This window comes from Ascaphus truei, chromosome 1, assembly GCF_040206685.1.
Source record: "Ascaphus truei isolate aAscTru1 chromosome 1, aAscTru1.hap1, whole genome shotgun sequence".
In the NCBI taxonomy this organism is placed as follows: Eukaryota; Metazoa; Chordata; class Amphibia; order Anura; family Ascaphidae; genus Ascaphus; species Ascaphus truei.
In genome coordinates, this window is record NC_134483.1 from 354,279,645 (window position 1) to 354,294,661 (window position 15,017).

The window sequence follows — 15,017 nt, forward strand, 5'->3', positions numbered from 1 at the left end:
CCATGGGCATCCAGGTGGTCCCCGCGGGTGTCTGGAGGCCCTCGGGTGGTCCCTGCGGGTGGTCCTCGCGAAAGTCCGTGGGCCTCCAGGTGGTCCTGTGGAGTCCCCGGACACCCTTGGGGACCATCTGGAGGCCCACGGGAACCACCTGGAGGCCCACGGACACTGTCCGGGACCCTCGCCGGCCTCTGGCATCAATCCTGTGCAGAAAAAAATAAAAATGCTTTTATGTGGGGGCACAGGGGGTGGGTAGGTTGTGTATTGGTGGTTAGTACATATTGTAATGTTTATTTTTGGTAGAGGGGGTGAATGAAGGACCAAGTGCCCGCTTCACTCACCCACTCTGCTCTCAATAAAGCTGCTATTGTGCCATAAACCCTTCATTGCCTTAGCGGCTATCTGCTAAAGTAATGAAGCTGTTTTAATGTCATTTTTATTAATAGCGTGCTCGAGCAGGGGGTCTCCTGACCTGAACCGCTTTGCTTTCTGCCTCAGGGACCCCCTGCTTCCCGAGTTACAGGCCCCGGTATGGGGCATCGGGTGCCGGTATCGCTGCCATTTTTAAATCGTCCACGTCACGTGACCGTGGGATTTAAATACTGGAGGAGATACCGGCATCCCATACTAGGGCCTATACCTCGAGAAGCAGGGAGTCCCTGAGGCTGAAATCAATGCGGTTCATCTAAGGAGACCCCCTGCTCCCGCACACTGTTAATAAAAATGACATGAAAGCAGCTTCATTTTCATAGCAGATAGCCGCTATGGTAACGAATTTGTTCAATTTTTTATTTGGGTTTTAATACTATTGTATTATAGCAGGGGGTCTCGGAGCAGAACCTCGTTGAATTGAGGTCCCGGGACCCCCTGCTTCCTGAGATACAGGCCCCATTATTGGGTGGCGGTATCTCCTATGCATTTAAATGTCCTGCATCACGTGACCGTGGAAATAAAATGCATAGGTGATACCGGCACCCCATAACGGGACCTGTATCTCGGGAAGCAGGGGGTCTCTGGACCTCAAATCAACGAGGTTCTGCTCCGGAAACCCCCTGCTACAATACACTATTATTACATTTTATATTAAAAATGTTTGATCTCTGGTGAGATTTGCGCAGGGAGAGGCGGCTGTCTCTCTCTCTCTCTGCAGCAGAAAGAAGTCGCCGGGTGAGCGCTTTTGAGAGAGACGATCATCACGTCGCCGGCTAGTCGCCAGTTATGCAAAGTTTGCTATCACAGGTGCTTTCTGCATAGCGTGATAGCAACACTGTCAAGACTGGCAATTTAAACAGGCCGGCGATTTTTTTTCCTCGGCGCTTAGTGCATGGGCCCCAGCGTCTTTAAAAATAGATAAAGATCTTATAATCTAAAAGAGTAATAAATGACTGGATCCACAGTTTCATGCTAATGCAACAATCGCGCGAGAGACAGAGACTGTGATGATAATTTTGCTAGCTCTTCCCAATCACAAGTTAGGAATAAAAATGCAATCATTCTACCCACAGTCCTGTACTTATTCATTGTGCGAATATTCCACTAATCTGAGCCAAATGATGTTCTTGTAATTGGGCTGTGTTTTGCAAATACGGGCCAGCACATCTGGGATGGAGCTGGAGAGGACAAAAGCTGCATTTCAGATGCTTAGGAAAAAAATGAAAACTGAAACACTGTGAAGTCTTAAATTATGCAACTATGACATTTGCAGCAACAATACAATCTGTTTCCATATGCGAGAGAGGCAGGCCAAGGAACATCTATCCCACAGATGTATATTACTGTACTCATGGGTGTGTGCCAGCTGCAGTTTAGATAAAAGTGTTTTACAGCTGATAAGTGTAAGTGTAGACATTCATTGCTTTTGCACTGTGATTAGCAGTCACACTACTGTACAATATCCCTGTGGGATAGTCTAGGGGTGCTCAATTCCAGCCCTCAAGCCCCCCCAACAGGCCCGGTTTTCAGGATATCCCGGCGTCGAAGACTGAGCCTCAGATTGAATAACCTGTGTTGAAGCAGGGGCTAATTGAGCCAACTGGGCTGAAGCAGGGATATCCTGAAAACCTAGTCTGTTGGAGGGCTACAGGACTGGAGTTGAGCACCCCTGGGATAGTCTTTTGCAGAATGTAAGACTTCTGCGTTCCTAGTGTAGATCAGTGTTTTTCAACCTTTTTTTGTGTAAGGAACCCCCATCCATCTCTCCCTCCTCCGTCCGTCCCTTTTCTCCCCTTCACCCCCCCCTTTGGTCCATCTCTTTTACCCTCTTTCACACTCCCCTGTCTCTGTTCCCCCATTACACTCCCTCCCTCTCCCCCCTTATGTTCTACCCCATTACACTCCCTCCCTCATGCTCTCTCCCTCCTACGCTCTCTCCTCTCTTCCCCGCACACTCCCCCTCTCTCTTCCCCCTTACACTATCCCCCTCTGTCTTGCCCCTTTACACTCTCCCCCTCTCTCTTCTCCCCTTACACTCTTCCCCCCTCACACACTCCCCCTCTCTCTTCTGCCCTTACACTCTCCTCCCTCCCCTTACACTCTCCCCCTCTCTCTTCTCCCATTACACTCTCACACATCACATTCTCCCCACAGTCTTCCCCCTCACCCTCCCCCTCACGTTCTCCCCTTACACTGCCCCCCCTCTCTCTTGCCCCCTTACTCTCCGCCCTCTTTTTTCCCTTTACACTCTCCCCCTCTCTCTTCTCCCTTTTCCCTCTCCTCCCTCCGTCCTTCTCCTCTCTCTTCCCCCTCACACTCTCCTCCTCTCTCTTCACCTTCACACTCTCCTCCTCTTTCTTCACCCTCACACTCTCCTCCTCTCTCTTCCCTCACACACTCCCACCCTTCCCCCTCACACTCTCCCCTCTTCCCTCCATTCCCCCTCACACTCTGCCCCCATTCCCCCTCACACTCCCCCTCTTACTATACCCCTTCTCTCTTGCCCCATCACACTCTGCACCTTCTTTCTTCCCCCCTTAACTTTCCCCCCTTTTCTCTTGCCCCCTTACACTCCAACACACACAACTTTGCGATCCACAGCTTCCTGCTCTTGTCGGCCGGAAGTTGATCCGCGACTTCCGGTGCCGACAGTAGGAGGGAGAGGGAGGATCGCGGTGACCGGGCGGCTGCTGCTGAGCTGGGGAGCCGCCGGGTCACTGTGGCAAGGGGTGCTGCCGCTCTGCCTGGCCTGGGACCGTTGTCCCAGCTCTCGCCCCCTGGCGGCCGCAGAACCCCTGAGGGATGCTCACGGAACCCGGTTGAAAGTGACAGGTGTAGAAACTTGTTTAACCCCTTCCCTGCTGGAGGATCCTACAACACATTGGAGGAAAGTTATAGCAATCTGTAAAAACAATATTTTACAGGGCAGAGGTTAATATTTCTATTCTGAAGTGTTACTTTGTAGTTTTGCATAAACTATATGAAACAGGATTCCCGCATAATTGGCAGATTACAGAAAATTGCCCGATACAGTAGCACATGGATCATATGCACCATACAGTAAATATGATCTTTTTGTACCCAAAATAGGGACATTATGATCTCCTATTGTTTCATAATTTCAAATGTTTATATTAGTAAACACTAGCACATAGATTTTGGTTTTAATCGTACAGACCGTGTATTGCTTATGATTTATTACTTTTTCTGTTATTTTTCTGTGATATACAATATGTAGAATTCTACTGCATGTTTTACATGAGTTTCCCCATGAACAGATCACGTTTATGTGGGATAAAACGGGTGTGACGGAGAGGGTAGGGATAGTTCACTCATCTCGACTACAGAATTCCACTGTCTCTGTTATGCTTGAGATAGATATTCTATTGTGGATACTACACTAAGCAGCTTCTGTATGTTTTCCTTTAAATACGTGTGAAGGGAGAGATGGCGTTGGTGCAGTTGTGTTAATTGCACTGGCACCTATAGCGAGACAGAATCAAGCCACTTATCTCTGGCCTTCAGGTACTAAAAATATACTGTTAAGTATTGTAGTCACAGATTAATGTTTTCTGAGTTGTGACACACTGATGTGCCACATAGCAGCAAAATATAAATGTAATTGTATTGAAATATCTTACATTGAGGGCAAACATGTACAGTGTGAGCACATTATGTGGTGTTGTTGCAGAAAACGGAGAATGGTAATGTTGGAGAAGCCTGTCAAAGGTATGCCACTAGATGCATTATTACCTGATAAACAAAAAGGATTCAAATAGATTTTACAGAGAGATGTCATTGATTTGAATGGCAGTTAACTCCACATCGAAATGCGACACCCCGCATTGCACTTGATGAATCCCCAGCTATAGAGTAAAAATGGTTGGATTAACTCACGTGTCTGACTTGCTTAGTGAAATAATAAGCACTTAAAAGGAGCAGTTCAGCCAAACGCAACTATTTTCAGCTCTGGAGACGTCTTGGTTCCCAAGATACTTAGCAATGGAGTCTCTGGTTTAAAATCTTCCTCGGGGGAAAGAAAATGGATGCCAAATCTTTTCCCAATAGGAAGCTGCAAGATCATTGGTTGTGACTTCCTATTAGATGGTCATTTAAATCCCTTTTAAAAAAAAAAAAAAAACAGGAAGTAATACCAGTAACTTCACCAGTAAGTATCTCGGGAAACTGGGGGGTTACTGAAAACACCTCAGTTTTGCTCTGGAGGATCGCCCAATTCCAATCCTGGGAAAAAAATGGGGGGAGTGGTAGTTTTTGCTGCACTATCAGGAATTCTTTTTTTTTTGTATGATGAGCATTCCAAACTGATGTTAACTATTAGCAAATAAAACATTTACTATTAAATTATGAAATTGTATAGTCATTAGGGACGAATTAGAGATGCTTTGATGGAGGGTTGGTTATGTAACTGGATAACAGTTGCCCATCTCTGAATGTAATCAGCTTGTTATAATGTGGCATTGGATCTATAATATGTTTAGTTTGTTCTTTCAGGACGAGGCTTATTCAGAAGTGACAGTGATGCACATCTGTGCAGAGGCAATAAAATGGCAGATCCATGAAATGTTGACCATTGTAAACGTCTCAGAAACCCAGTATGTCATAATGTGTTTTGAAGACCCAGATCCAGAAAACAGTGCTAAGCTTTAGCACATATTTACTCCCATGTGAATGGGAGCTGAGGCGTGCTACAGTTTAGAACCATTTTGTAGATCAAACGATCAAATTTGGGTTCCAAGAAAAAAAAAATATTTTTTTTTGCAGAGGTATAATACGGTTTGAGGAGTTTGATGATGCCAATTGGGTGGAATTGATGCACAAATAGCATGCATTTTCAAAAGTAAAGGATAGGAAGATTTTAAATTCTATATACTGTAAATGAGCAAATTAAATGTGTATATCATTCACAATTAATCAAAGTTTCAGTAATATCTTAACAATGACATTTTGTTCTGTTGCAGTTTCTGGGGATCGCCTTTCTTGGAGTTGGTCTCTGGGCATGGAGTGAAAAGGTATGTTCCAAATCTCCTTCAGTTACTATGTCAGGCACCAATGAAGGTGGGCTCAACGGCAGGGAGTGGATCACAATGCCAGGAGCAGGCAGAACAGGACGGAGCCCAGAGCATTGCCGTAGAGACAGGCTTAGCGTCACAGAGTTGTTGCAGAGCAGAATAGAGAAACGCAGTACAATGGATGAAGCGAAGGTCTTGCATGCTGAGGTCGGGGCAGGCAGGATAAAGGTTAAACAGGCCGGGGTCAGGGCAGGCAGAAGGCAACAATGTACAGTATATTGGGTAGCAAGCAAGTGAGACGCATGCTCCGGGAGCAAGGCTGAATGCAAGGGCAAAAGCACAGTGATCTGGCAACCAGGTAATGGAAGTGATCAGCTTATAAAGGAAGGCGGGGGGAAAGGAGGAGGAAGGGGGGTTCCATGTGGCTGATTGGCAACAGGTGTGAGAAGTGAGTAATAGAGCATGAAAGTATGCTGTGGCAGAGGGGCTACCCAGCAGCTGGTTTGGCTCACACTGCTAGAGCTGTTGCCCTGAATAGCAGAGGTTGCTACAGAGCATCTGTCTGTTATTACAATACACATCATAGTTTTACTGCAGTAAATGGAATGAATGTTTTGTCTTACATATTATTTTCCTATCCACAAAAGTGGAGCTTCAAAACCAACAAGCAAGTCATAACTAAAAAACAATTGATGTAAATGGACTCTGCTTTACCATCTTTTTTCCTGGTACTTTCTTGTAAGATCCCTCAGCATGTCTCTTGGAGAAATATTAATGTAAAAAAAAAAAAAAACCTCTGTCTGACTTTAATCAAATGTGAGCCTGCCACCACCCCTGTCACGTGAATTTACATGAGTCTCATGGATTAAGACTGTATCTCACTGTCTCACACGGTGTGAGGACAATCTCACTGTGCCATAAGAGACTGAGGCACAGTCGGAACCCCACTCACTGTCATCATTACCCTGCCCCCTTACGTCATTACTACAACCCCGTATGGCACTTCCCCCCCCACACATAAACATCATTACCCTGCCACTGGGGTAAAAGTCCCCACTCTTGGCACATGTTCCCCTCCTCCCCCTGCAGGCAGGAATCCCCAGCACGCATGTGTGAGGGCTCTTGACAGCTCTATCCTAAGCAGATGTGTTTATGCTGTGATATTCGATAGTGTGCTTTTTGAACTTGGGCATTCAATTCTAAAATTGAAAGCTTTCAAGCATGGTTTAAAACCTAACAAATGTAAGAAAATGTTAATACAAATGTTATATGGCTGAGTTCCTTAACCTGAAATAGCGAAATAGTGAAATTGCAATACAAATTGAGCTGCTTTAGGGCTTACAGAGTGTAGTGTATATGTGTATATGTGTTGTATAGTAAGTAGGTTGTGAAACAATTTTAATAGACCAATGTGAGAGATCTAAATATATGAACGTGGAGTGTACAAAGCTTTCGAAACATTACTGATCATATTTACTAATCGCTCTTCTGCCATAAAACACTAAAAGACACCTTACAGCCCATTCCAGCCAATGGTCTGTCTGAGGCACCTCCCAGCACTGCAAGGTGGGTTTGTTGTTGTAGAAGACTGCTTCGTAACTATGACCCTTGTGACAGAAACCAGGGGATGGTAATAAATTCCATATATAGGGCTCCCAGGATACTGAACAGTTTCTATCCTGTTTAGGCTGGAAAGTGCAGCCTCATAATACATGCACTCCATCCCACAGTTCGGCAAGTGCTGGAACTGAGGGATGAGGGATGAATGATGAAAGTTTTGAACATCAGTTTTGCCCCACTCATTCCAACAAGTTATATGGAGCAATGTTGGACAAAAGAAAGATTTAGAGGAGTGCTGTGCTTCCTTAATACGTACGTTGTATTGATATGTATTTCTGTCATTTTATTCACAATTTATGTTACAGTTTAACAGCCAAGCTCTAAGCTTATATTTCACTTGTCTGACTGGGAACATACATCAAATGCAGAAAACGCTTGTATAAAAGGAAAAATATTCTGTATGCTTGTTTGAAACCCTAGAAGATAAAGTAAGAGATAATTGAAGGTGAAAAGAAAACACAAGGCGCACCGATGGAAAAAGATATATAATCAACAAACAGACACATGTAAATAGTAACTTACATGCTAGAAATCTGCTGTCCAAACGCCGTGCCCCCCCTCTGTTGGTGTATAACTTGGTGGTGATCTGTTGGCAGAGGTTTGTGTTCCCGCACGCTGGGGACAGCTAAGACCTCATGTCGCGTGATCTGCAGTCCCTCACAGCCACTTCCAAGTTTGCGCTCAGCAGCGTACCCGTATGTGTTGGCTGGATATGTTAGCCAGTGTACCGGTAACGCACACTAAGCTGTCTCTTAGGGGAACCGACCAGCACCGCACGCACCACATCCACCTAAGCACGTGGGAACACAAACCTCTACCAACAGATCACCACCAAGTTACACACCAACGGAGGGGGGCACAGAGAGATTTGACTGCATCAGATGTTTTGGACAGCAGATTTCTAACATGTAAGTTACTATTTACATGTGTCTGATTATATATCTTTCTCCATCGGTGCGCCGTGTTTTCTTTTCTTCGTTATCGGTCCTTATGTGGATCTTTCCTCCGGTGGACACCTGTGGAGGAGGGGAAAATCCTCCACGCATAAGTGCTGCAAGACGGTGAGAGTTGATGATCATCAAGGTTCTTCTTGGAAGCAAGAGCGCGGATCAAATATTGCAAAATAGATAATTGAAGGTATTTAAGTTCATACATTCTGCTTGGTAGCAGGTCATGTCTCTTTGCAGTTGGACATACATTTATCACTAGTGTGCCACTGTGAGCTGTAGACTAGAAAGAATATGCTGTGTACATAGGGTGACCAGACGTCCCGGTTTAGCCGGGACAGTCCCGTTTTTTTAAGGTCTGTTCCGGTGCCCTGATATTCTCTAAATGTCCAGGTTTTTCTTGCTTGTCCTGGTTTTGAAAGTCAGCACAGTGGAGGATGCATGTAGGGAGGAGATAGGGGGGGAGGACAGCAGAGAGCAGAAGGTTGCTGGTGGGAGGAGATCGGGGGAGGGGGGTGGGAGGGGAGGAGGACAGCAGAGACCAGGAGTTGGCCGGTGGGAGGAGATCAGGGGGAGGACAGCAGAGAGCAGGAGGTTGTCTGTGTGAGGAGAGCGGGGGGCACAGCAGGAAGCAGGAGGATGTCGGTGGGGGTGATGGGGGGGGCACAGCAAGAGAGCAGGAGGATGCCTGCTGGGAGAAGAGCAGAGGTCGGGTCTGGCTGCAGCTGTAGAGGGTGGGGGCAGGGTTAGCTTCAGAGGAGCCCCAGCAGTAAGACCTGGAAGTCACTGAGATCTTCCAGTGTCTACTGCCAGGGCGCAAGATGACTCCCTCCCCCCCCTGCTCCACAGTGACAGGTAGGGTCCAGAATGAGGAGTGAGAGACACAGACACAGAGAAGGGAGAGAGACAGACACACAGATTGGGGAGAGAGACACAGAGAATGGGGAGAGAGAGACAGAGAATGGAGATAGAGACACAGAGAATGGAGAGGGACAGAATGGGGGGGGGAGAGAGACAGAGAATGGGGAGAGAGATCGAGAATGGGGAGAGAGACAGACACATAATTGGGAGGGAAAGAGTGAGACACACAATGGGGAGAGAGACAGACACATCGAATGGAGAGGGAGAAATAGACAGAGAATGGGGAGAGAGACAGACACAGAATGGAGAGAGAGAGTCACAAACACACAGAAAGTGAGGTGAGAGACAGACAGAAAGAATGGGGGGAGAGACAGACACAGAATGGAGGAGAGAGAGACAGTATCAGATGAGGAGAGAGAGAATGGAGGGAAGGGGGCAGAGGGAGAGAATGGAGGGATGGGGGGAGGGAGAGAAAATGCAGGGAAGGGGGTGGAGAGAGAATGGAGGGAAGGGGAGGGAGAGAGAATGAAGGAAATGGGGGGGAAAGAAAGAATGGAGGGATGGGGGGAGGGAATGGGGGGAGATAGTGTGCATGCGTGTGTGTAGGGGGGGGGCAGAGAGACAGAAAGGGTAGGAGCGCAATTGGTGATGTCATTTGTATTATAAATATTTTTTTTGTGTGTCCCGGTTTTTAGTTTTGTAAATCTGGTCATCCTATGTGTCTATGTCTGTCAGAGGTTGCGTTAATGCAGAGCTTTCCAAACTTTTCATGTTGGGGACACACTTTTTAGACATGCATCATTTCGCGTCACAGTAATTTAGTTTTACTAGGAAACCGGAGGTTAAACTAACCCCTAATAAGAGATTTGGTCACATACATAAATTGTAATAACGAAATGTATGGGGACACAACGTATCTCATGAAAACTTTTCATTTATATTTTTAAAAATATATGATTTGTAAGATAATAACATACATTTCCAAGATTGTTGTCATTTATGAGTAACAATATGTGCAAGAATTAAAAAAAATGGAATAACACCAATAACTACTTACAATTTTAATGAGATGTATAAGGTTGATGAGATGAACACAGCTTTTGAATATTTTATGGAATATTAGATAAAGACACTTGCATTTCGTCATCAAGCATTTTTAAGCTTCCACGTTTCAGTGTCTTTAAGAGAGAGAGAGAGACACAGAGAGAGAGAGGCAGATAGAGAGACACACACAGAGAGAGACACACACAGAGAGAGACACAGAGAGAGACACAGAGAGAGACACAGAGAGAGACACAGAGAGAGACACAGAGAGAGACACAGAGAGAGAGAGAGACACACACACAGAGAGAGAGAGAGACACACACAGAGAGAGAGAGAGACACACAGAGAGAGAGAGACAGAGAGAGAGAGAGACACAGAGAGAGAGAGAGAGAGACACAGAGAGACAGAGAGAGAGAGAGAGAGAGACACAGAGAGAGAGAGAGAGAGACAGAGAGAGAGAGAGAGAGACACAGAGAGAGAGAGAGAGACACAGAGAGAGAGAGACACACAGAGAGAGAGAGAGACACACACAGAGAGAGAGAGACACACAGAGAGAGAGAGGGACACAGAGAGAGAGGGACACAGATAGAGAGGGACACAGAGAGAGGGACGGTGGGTGACACAGAGGGTGGGTGACTATGACTGACTGTGGATTGGTGTCTGTATTCATTCACTCTTACACACTCACTCTTACACACTCTCTCTTACACACCCACTCTTACACACTTTCTAACACACACACACACACACACACACACATACACACACACACACACACACACACACACACACACACACACACACACACTCTCTCACACACTCTTACACACACTCTCAAACTGACACACTCACACACACACACACACACTCTCACCCCCCCCCCCCACTTTTTCACTCTCACAGACACACACAAACGGGGATCGGACACACGGTGAACCAATCGGAGTACGGGGGGGGGGGGCAAATCGGAGCAGGGGGGGCAAAATCGGACATGGGAGGACCAAATCGGACATGGGGGGGCAAAATCGGACCGGGGGGGCAAATCGGACATGGGGGGGAAGGGTGCAAATCGGAGCTAGGGGAGGCATGTAGCTGTACTTACCTTACTCGCTCCATGCAGGAAAAGGCGCCTCCTCGATGTGCAGCTCGGATAGAGATTGACTGCGCGCCAACCAATCTGGTGGGGGCATTTTATTAATTTATTTTCCCCCAGAGCACGCCTGTCACCCTGTGGTGACCAGTTTTGTGGAGGGGACGGCGCACAGCCCGGCAAACCCCCTGTTGGTGGCCCTGACCGCCCACGCCCCCCCTAAATAATCCTGCGCCCCCTCCCCCCCAGGTCCCCAGGTTGCGCACCGCTCAGAGGTTTCGCGCGACACACCTACACACTGCAGCCGACACACTTACGTGTCGCGACACACAGTTTGGAAAGCTCTGCGTTAATGCATGTAGGACTCCTCCAAATTAGCCTTGTTCATATTTGTATGCATGATGCTTCCAGAGGATCCTCCCATGTTGCCTATTTATTTATTTGTATGTATGTGTGTGTGTACATGTGTATGTGTACAAATATTATTATTACTAACTTTATTTCATATAGCGCTTTTCTCCCAATGGGACTCAAAGTGCTTCACAATTACAGTATAGTGCACAGATCTATATTTTAGGTGCCAGAAGCACAGGGAGATAAAGTGACTTGCCCAAGTTTACAAGGCTTCAAACTCAGTGGCATTGTTTACAGAGTCAGTGGGGCCGATTCACTAAGCTCCGTTAATTTGCGCTGAAATGGGTAAAATCGCTCGGGCGCAAAAGGGTGAAGCCATAAGCGCTATTCACTAAGGCTGTTTGGCGCGTTTTCGGCCTGCCTTGCCAAAAAGGGCCATATCGCGCGAGCACCTTCTTTACCCCTTCTATCGTGCTTAAAGTTAGATAGCACGATAACTGATATAAACAAAGCAGCCTGTAAGAACTGCATGGAGACGCTGCGTCTCAATGCACGGCTCTTACAGGCGATCGTGCTGTACAAATATGATTTTTTAATACTAGTGTACATGTGCAGGGGGTCTCCTGAGCTGACCCGCATTGGTTTCAGGTCCGGGGATCCCCTACTTCAGGAGATATAGGCCCCGTTATGGGGTGCCGGTATCCCCTATGTCGTCTCATTTTGAAGCCAGATGCCGAGGAGGAAGGACCTCCGGAACAAGAAGAAGACCAGGGCGTGGCAGATGAAGAAAAGAAGACCCAGAACAAGACAGATGAAGACGGAGAAGATACAGATGAAGACCCTCGCTATGGATTACACATAGAAGAAAGAAGACACAGACACTTTTGGATTGTAATGGTTTATTTTTTTATGGTTACCTGGTTCCTGTTGTTGGATTATTTATTCAACACATCCGGTTCAACGGGATTCGGTGAGTCGTTCATCTAATGGTAAGTAAACCAAAGAAATGTATGTTATGTTACTTTTACAGGTTTTTTTTGCATTTTTTTCATGTCATCCATTTTTTTTTGTATGTCCATTTATTGGCCCTGAATTTATGTCTGTCACTGGACATACGTACAGGGACAGTCACTGGATGTAATGTATGTTTATTTTTAATGTTATTAAATTGTTTTTTATGCTCTTTTATTGCACCTGTATATATGTTTGTATGTAAACTATAGATGGACATACATACAGGTATAATAAAAACTTGTTTGCATAATGTTTGCTTGCCTTGTTTTCATGTTTTTTTAATTGGAATTTGCTGCTTTGTGTAAAAATGTGTTTGTAATGTACATGTTATTTTTTCTAAGGTTATTTTAAAGGCTGTTTGCAATAGATTATTTATTTGGCTTATTTTTGGAAGTTAGATTTAGTCACATGGTGGTTACTTTGACATAGATTATTTTTCAGAATGGTTTCTTTTTAGGATTTGAACTGTGTAATTGATTTTGATTGTAATTGACTTGAGGTTGGATTAATTAATTGATGGTAATTTAATTCTGTTGATTTGCTTTGTTTGTATTTAATGATTGGTTTGTACAGTATCTTGTTTGGAATAGTTTATTTGATTTTGACCATTGCTTGGCAAAGTATACATGATGCACAGATTAATTGTATCATGTACATATTGTCAAATTGAGTGTTTTTATTAGCATTTCTTAGATATTGATTTGGCTTGGTGCTGTTTGATATTTGTATTTCGGCATGTATATTCTTAACCATTTATTTGTATATTGGTTAATCATGTGTATATATATATATATATATATATATATATATATATATATACATATACACACACACACACACACACACACAATGAAGCCACGTACACATAAATGGGTGAAGGGTGGTTATCGGGTCAGGGTGGCTTAACCCCTTAATGACTGTGTCGGGATTAATAACCTCTAATGTCATGTACATATTGTCAAATTGAGTGTTTTTATTAGCATTTCTTAGATATTGATTTGGCTTGGTACTGTTTGATATTTGTATTTCGGCATGTATATTCTTAACCATTTATTTGTATATTGGTTAATTTGACCGCTAATGTGATTAAGGGGTTAGGGGACATTAGATTGGCTCTTTTTATTCTTGTGTATATTTTTCAGCACCCGAGTGTATGGACGGTGATGAAGATGAGGATGGCCTTCATCGTGGGTGCCGGACAAGGGTGAGTACAAAATGTATTTATTTTATTTATTGTGATTAATGTATATTTCATGGGCAAATGCATTATTATCCATATGTGGATAATAGTAATTTTGCCCATTACTGTAGTGTATGTGTTAGGGGGGGGGGGTATTTTTTTATAATATTGTTTATTTTTTGGGGGCACAACATTGGTACCGCAGGCCCTCGGACGCCCGAGGGGACCCCCGGACACCCCCCCGGACACCCCTGGATACCCGCGGACCCCCATAGTCCCGCGGGGATCACCCGGGGACCCCCGCGTGGTCAGCCAGGGACATCCGCGGGCCTGTTGTATGGATGTAGTCCAGCAAAGTAGAGAGTGATGCAGCGCACCGCGATCCAAATGAGGAACAGGTCTGGCCAAAAATATCCAATCTTTATTGAAGTGTCATAAAATCAAGGGATGCAACCCTTCTACGCGTTTCGTGCATAGCACTTTATCAAGAAGTGCTTCTACACGATATACAGAGCGTTTATGTAGCAATGGCCGCCAAGTCTCGCGATATCTGTGACGTCACGTTTGTGTCATAACCAATCAGAACTCACTAGTCTCGCGCATGCGCATCGCGGCTCTGAACGGGGGAGTAACCAGCCCCACACAATCTCTCCACCACTGCAAGGAAACGCCCATAGGGGAGTGCCACACAGGGAAGGATGATGACAGGGGAAACTGTATCCGCCCCCATCCCAGCTCTACGTGCCTGCTGCTGCTATGAAACAGCACCACAATCTTGTGATGGGATCTTAACTATGTGTGGCTATAGAAATTGTTAGTGTCATACCATCACATCACATGTTACACCCACATGTAGTGGAGAGAATGATGTCCATGCTCCAACCAGCTAATCATCCTCAGCGGAGAGAGCTGAAATATGGAGCATGTTCCCCACCCCCCAATCATGAGGGGTTCATGTGAATAAAAATTTTTTTAACAAAAATATACATGATAAAATGTGAGCAAAAGAATCATAAACAAAAGAATCATAAACAAAAGACATAAATTAATGAATAGTTGTTGTTCAATGCTCCAAAAGTTTGTGTTTATAAACTAATGCTATGAAATCTACTAAAAAAATTTTTACTAAAAAATTGGTTCTATGCACTAAAGGATATATATAGCGATACTGGGCAGCCATATCACAAAAATCAAAACATACAATTTTATTAATTAAAAAAATATATACATATACATAACAAAACACATTTAAAAACAATAAATTCGTGTAAAAACAAATGAGCATCCTTGTGATTACAGTGAGATATAAATGTTTGAAACAAATATGTTTTTATATTTTTCTCCCCTTGTGGGGTACCTAGGGAAAATTTATTTATTGATCATGCTGAAAATGGCATTGACAACATTTATAGAGTGTGCAAGTAAATCAATATCCTTAATTACTATAC

At 44.7% G+C, this 15,017-nt stretch overlaps 1 protein-coding gene across 2 annotated transcripts in view; it reads left to right on the forward strand.

Annotated features, from left to right (window-relative positions):
* Nucleotides 1-15,017, forward strand: part of TSPAN5 (tetraspanin 5) — a 176,438-nt gene that overhangs the window by 96,191 nt on the left and 65,230 nt on the right. For both annotated transcript variants that reach the window (XM_075609639.1, XM_075609631.1), the window contains exon 2: nucleotides 5,409-5,459. In XM_075609639.1, coding sequence (XP_075465754.1) covers nucleotides 5,409-5,459 — 51 coding nt within the window. The remainder of the gene's footprint in view (nucleotides 1-5,408; nucleotides 5,460-15,017) is intronic.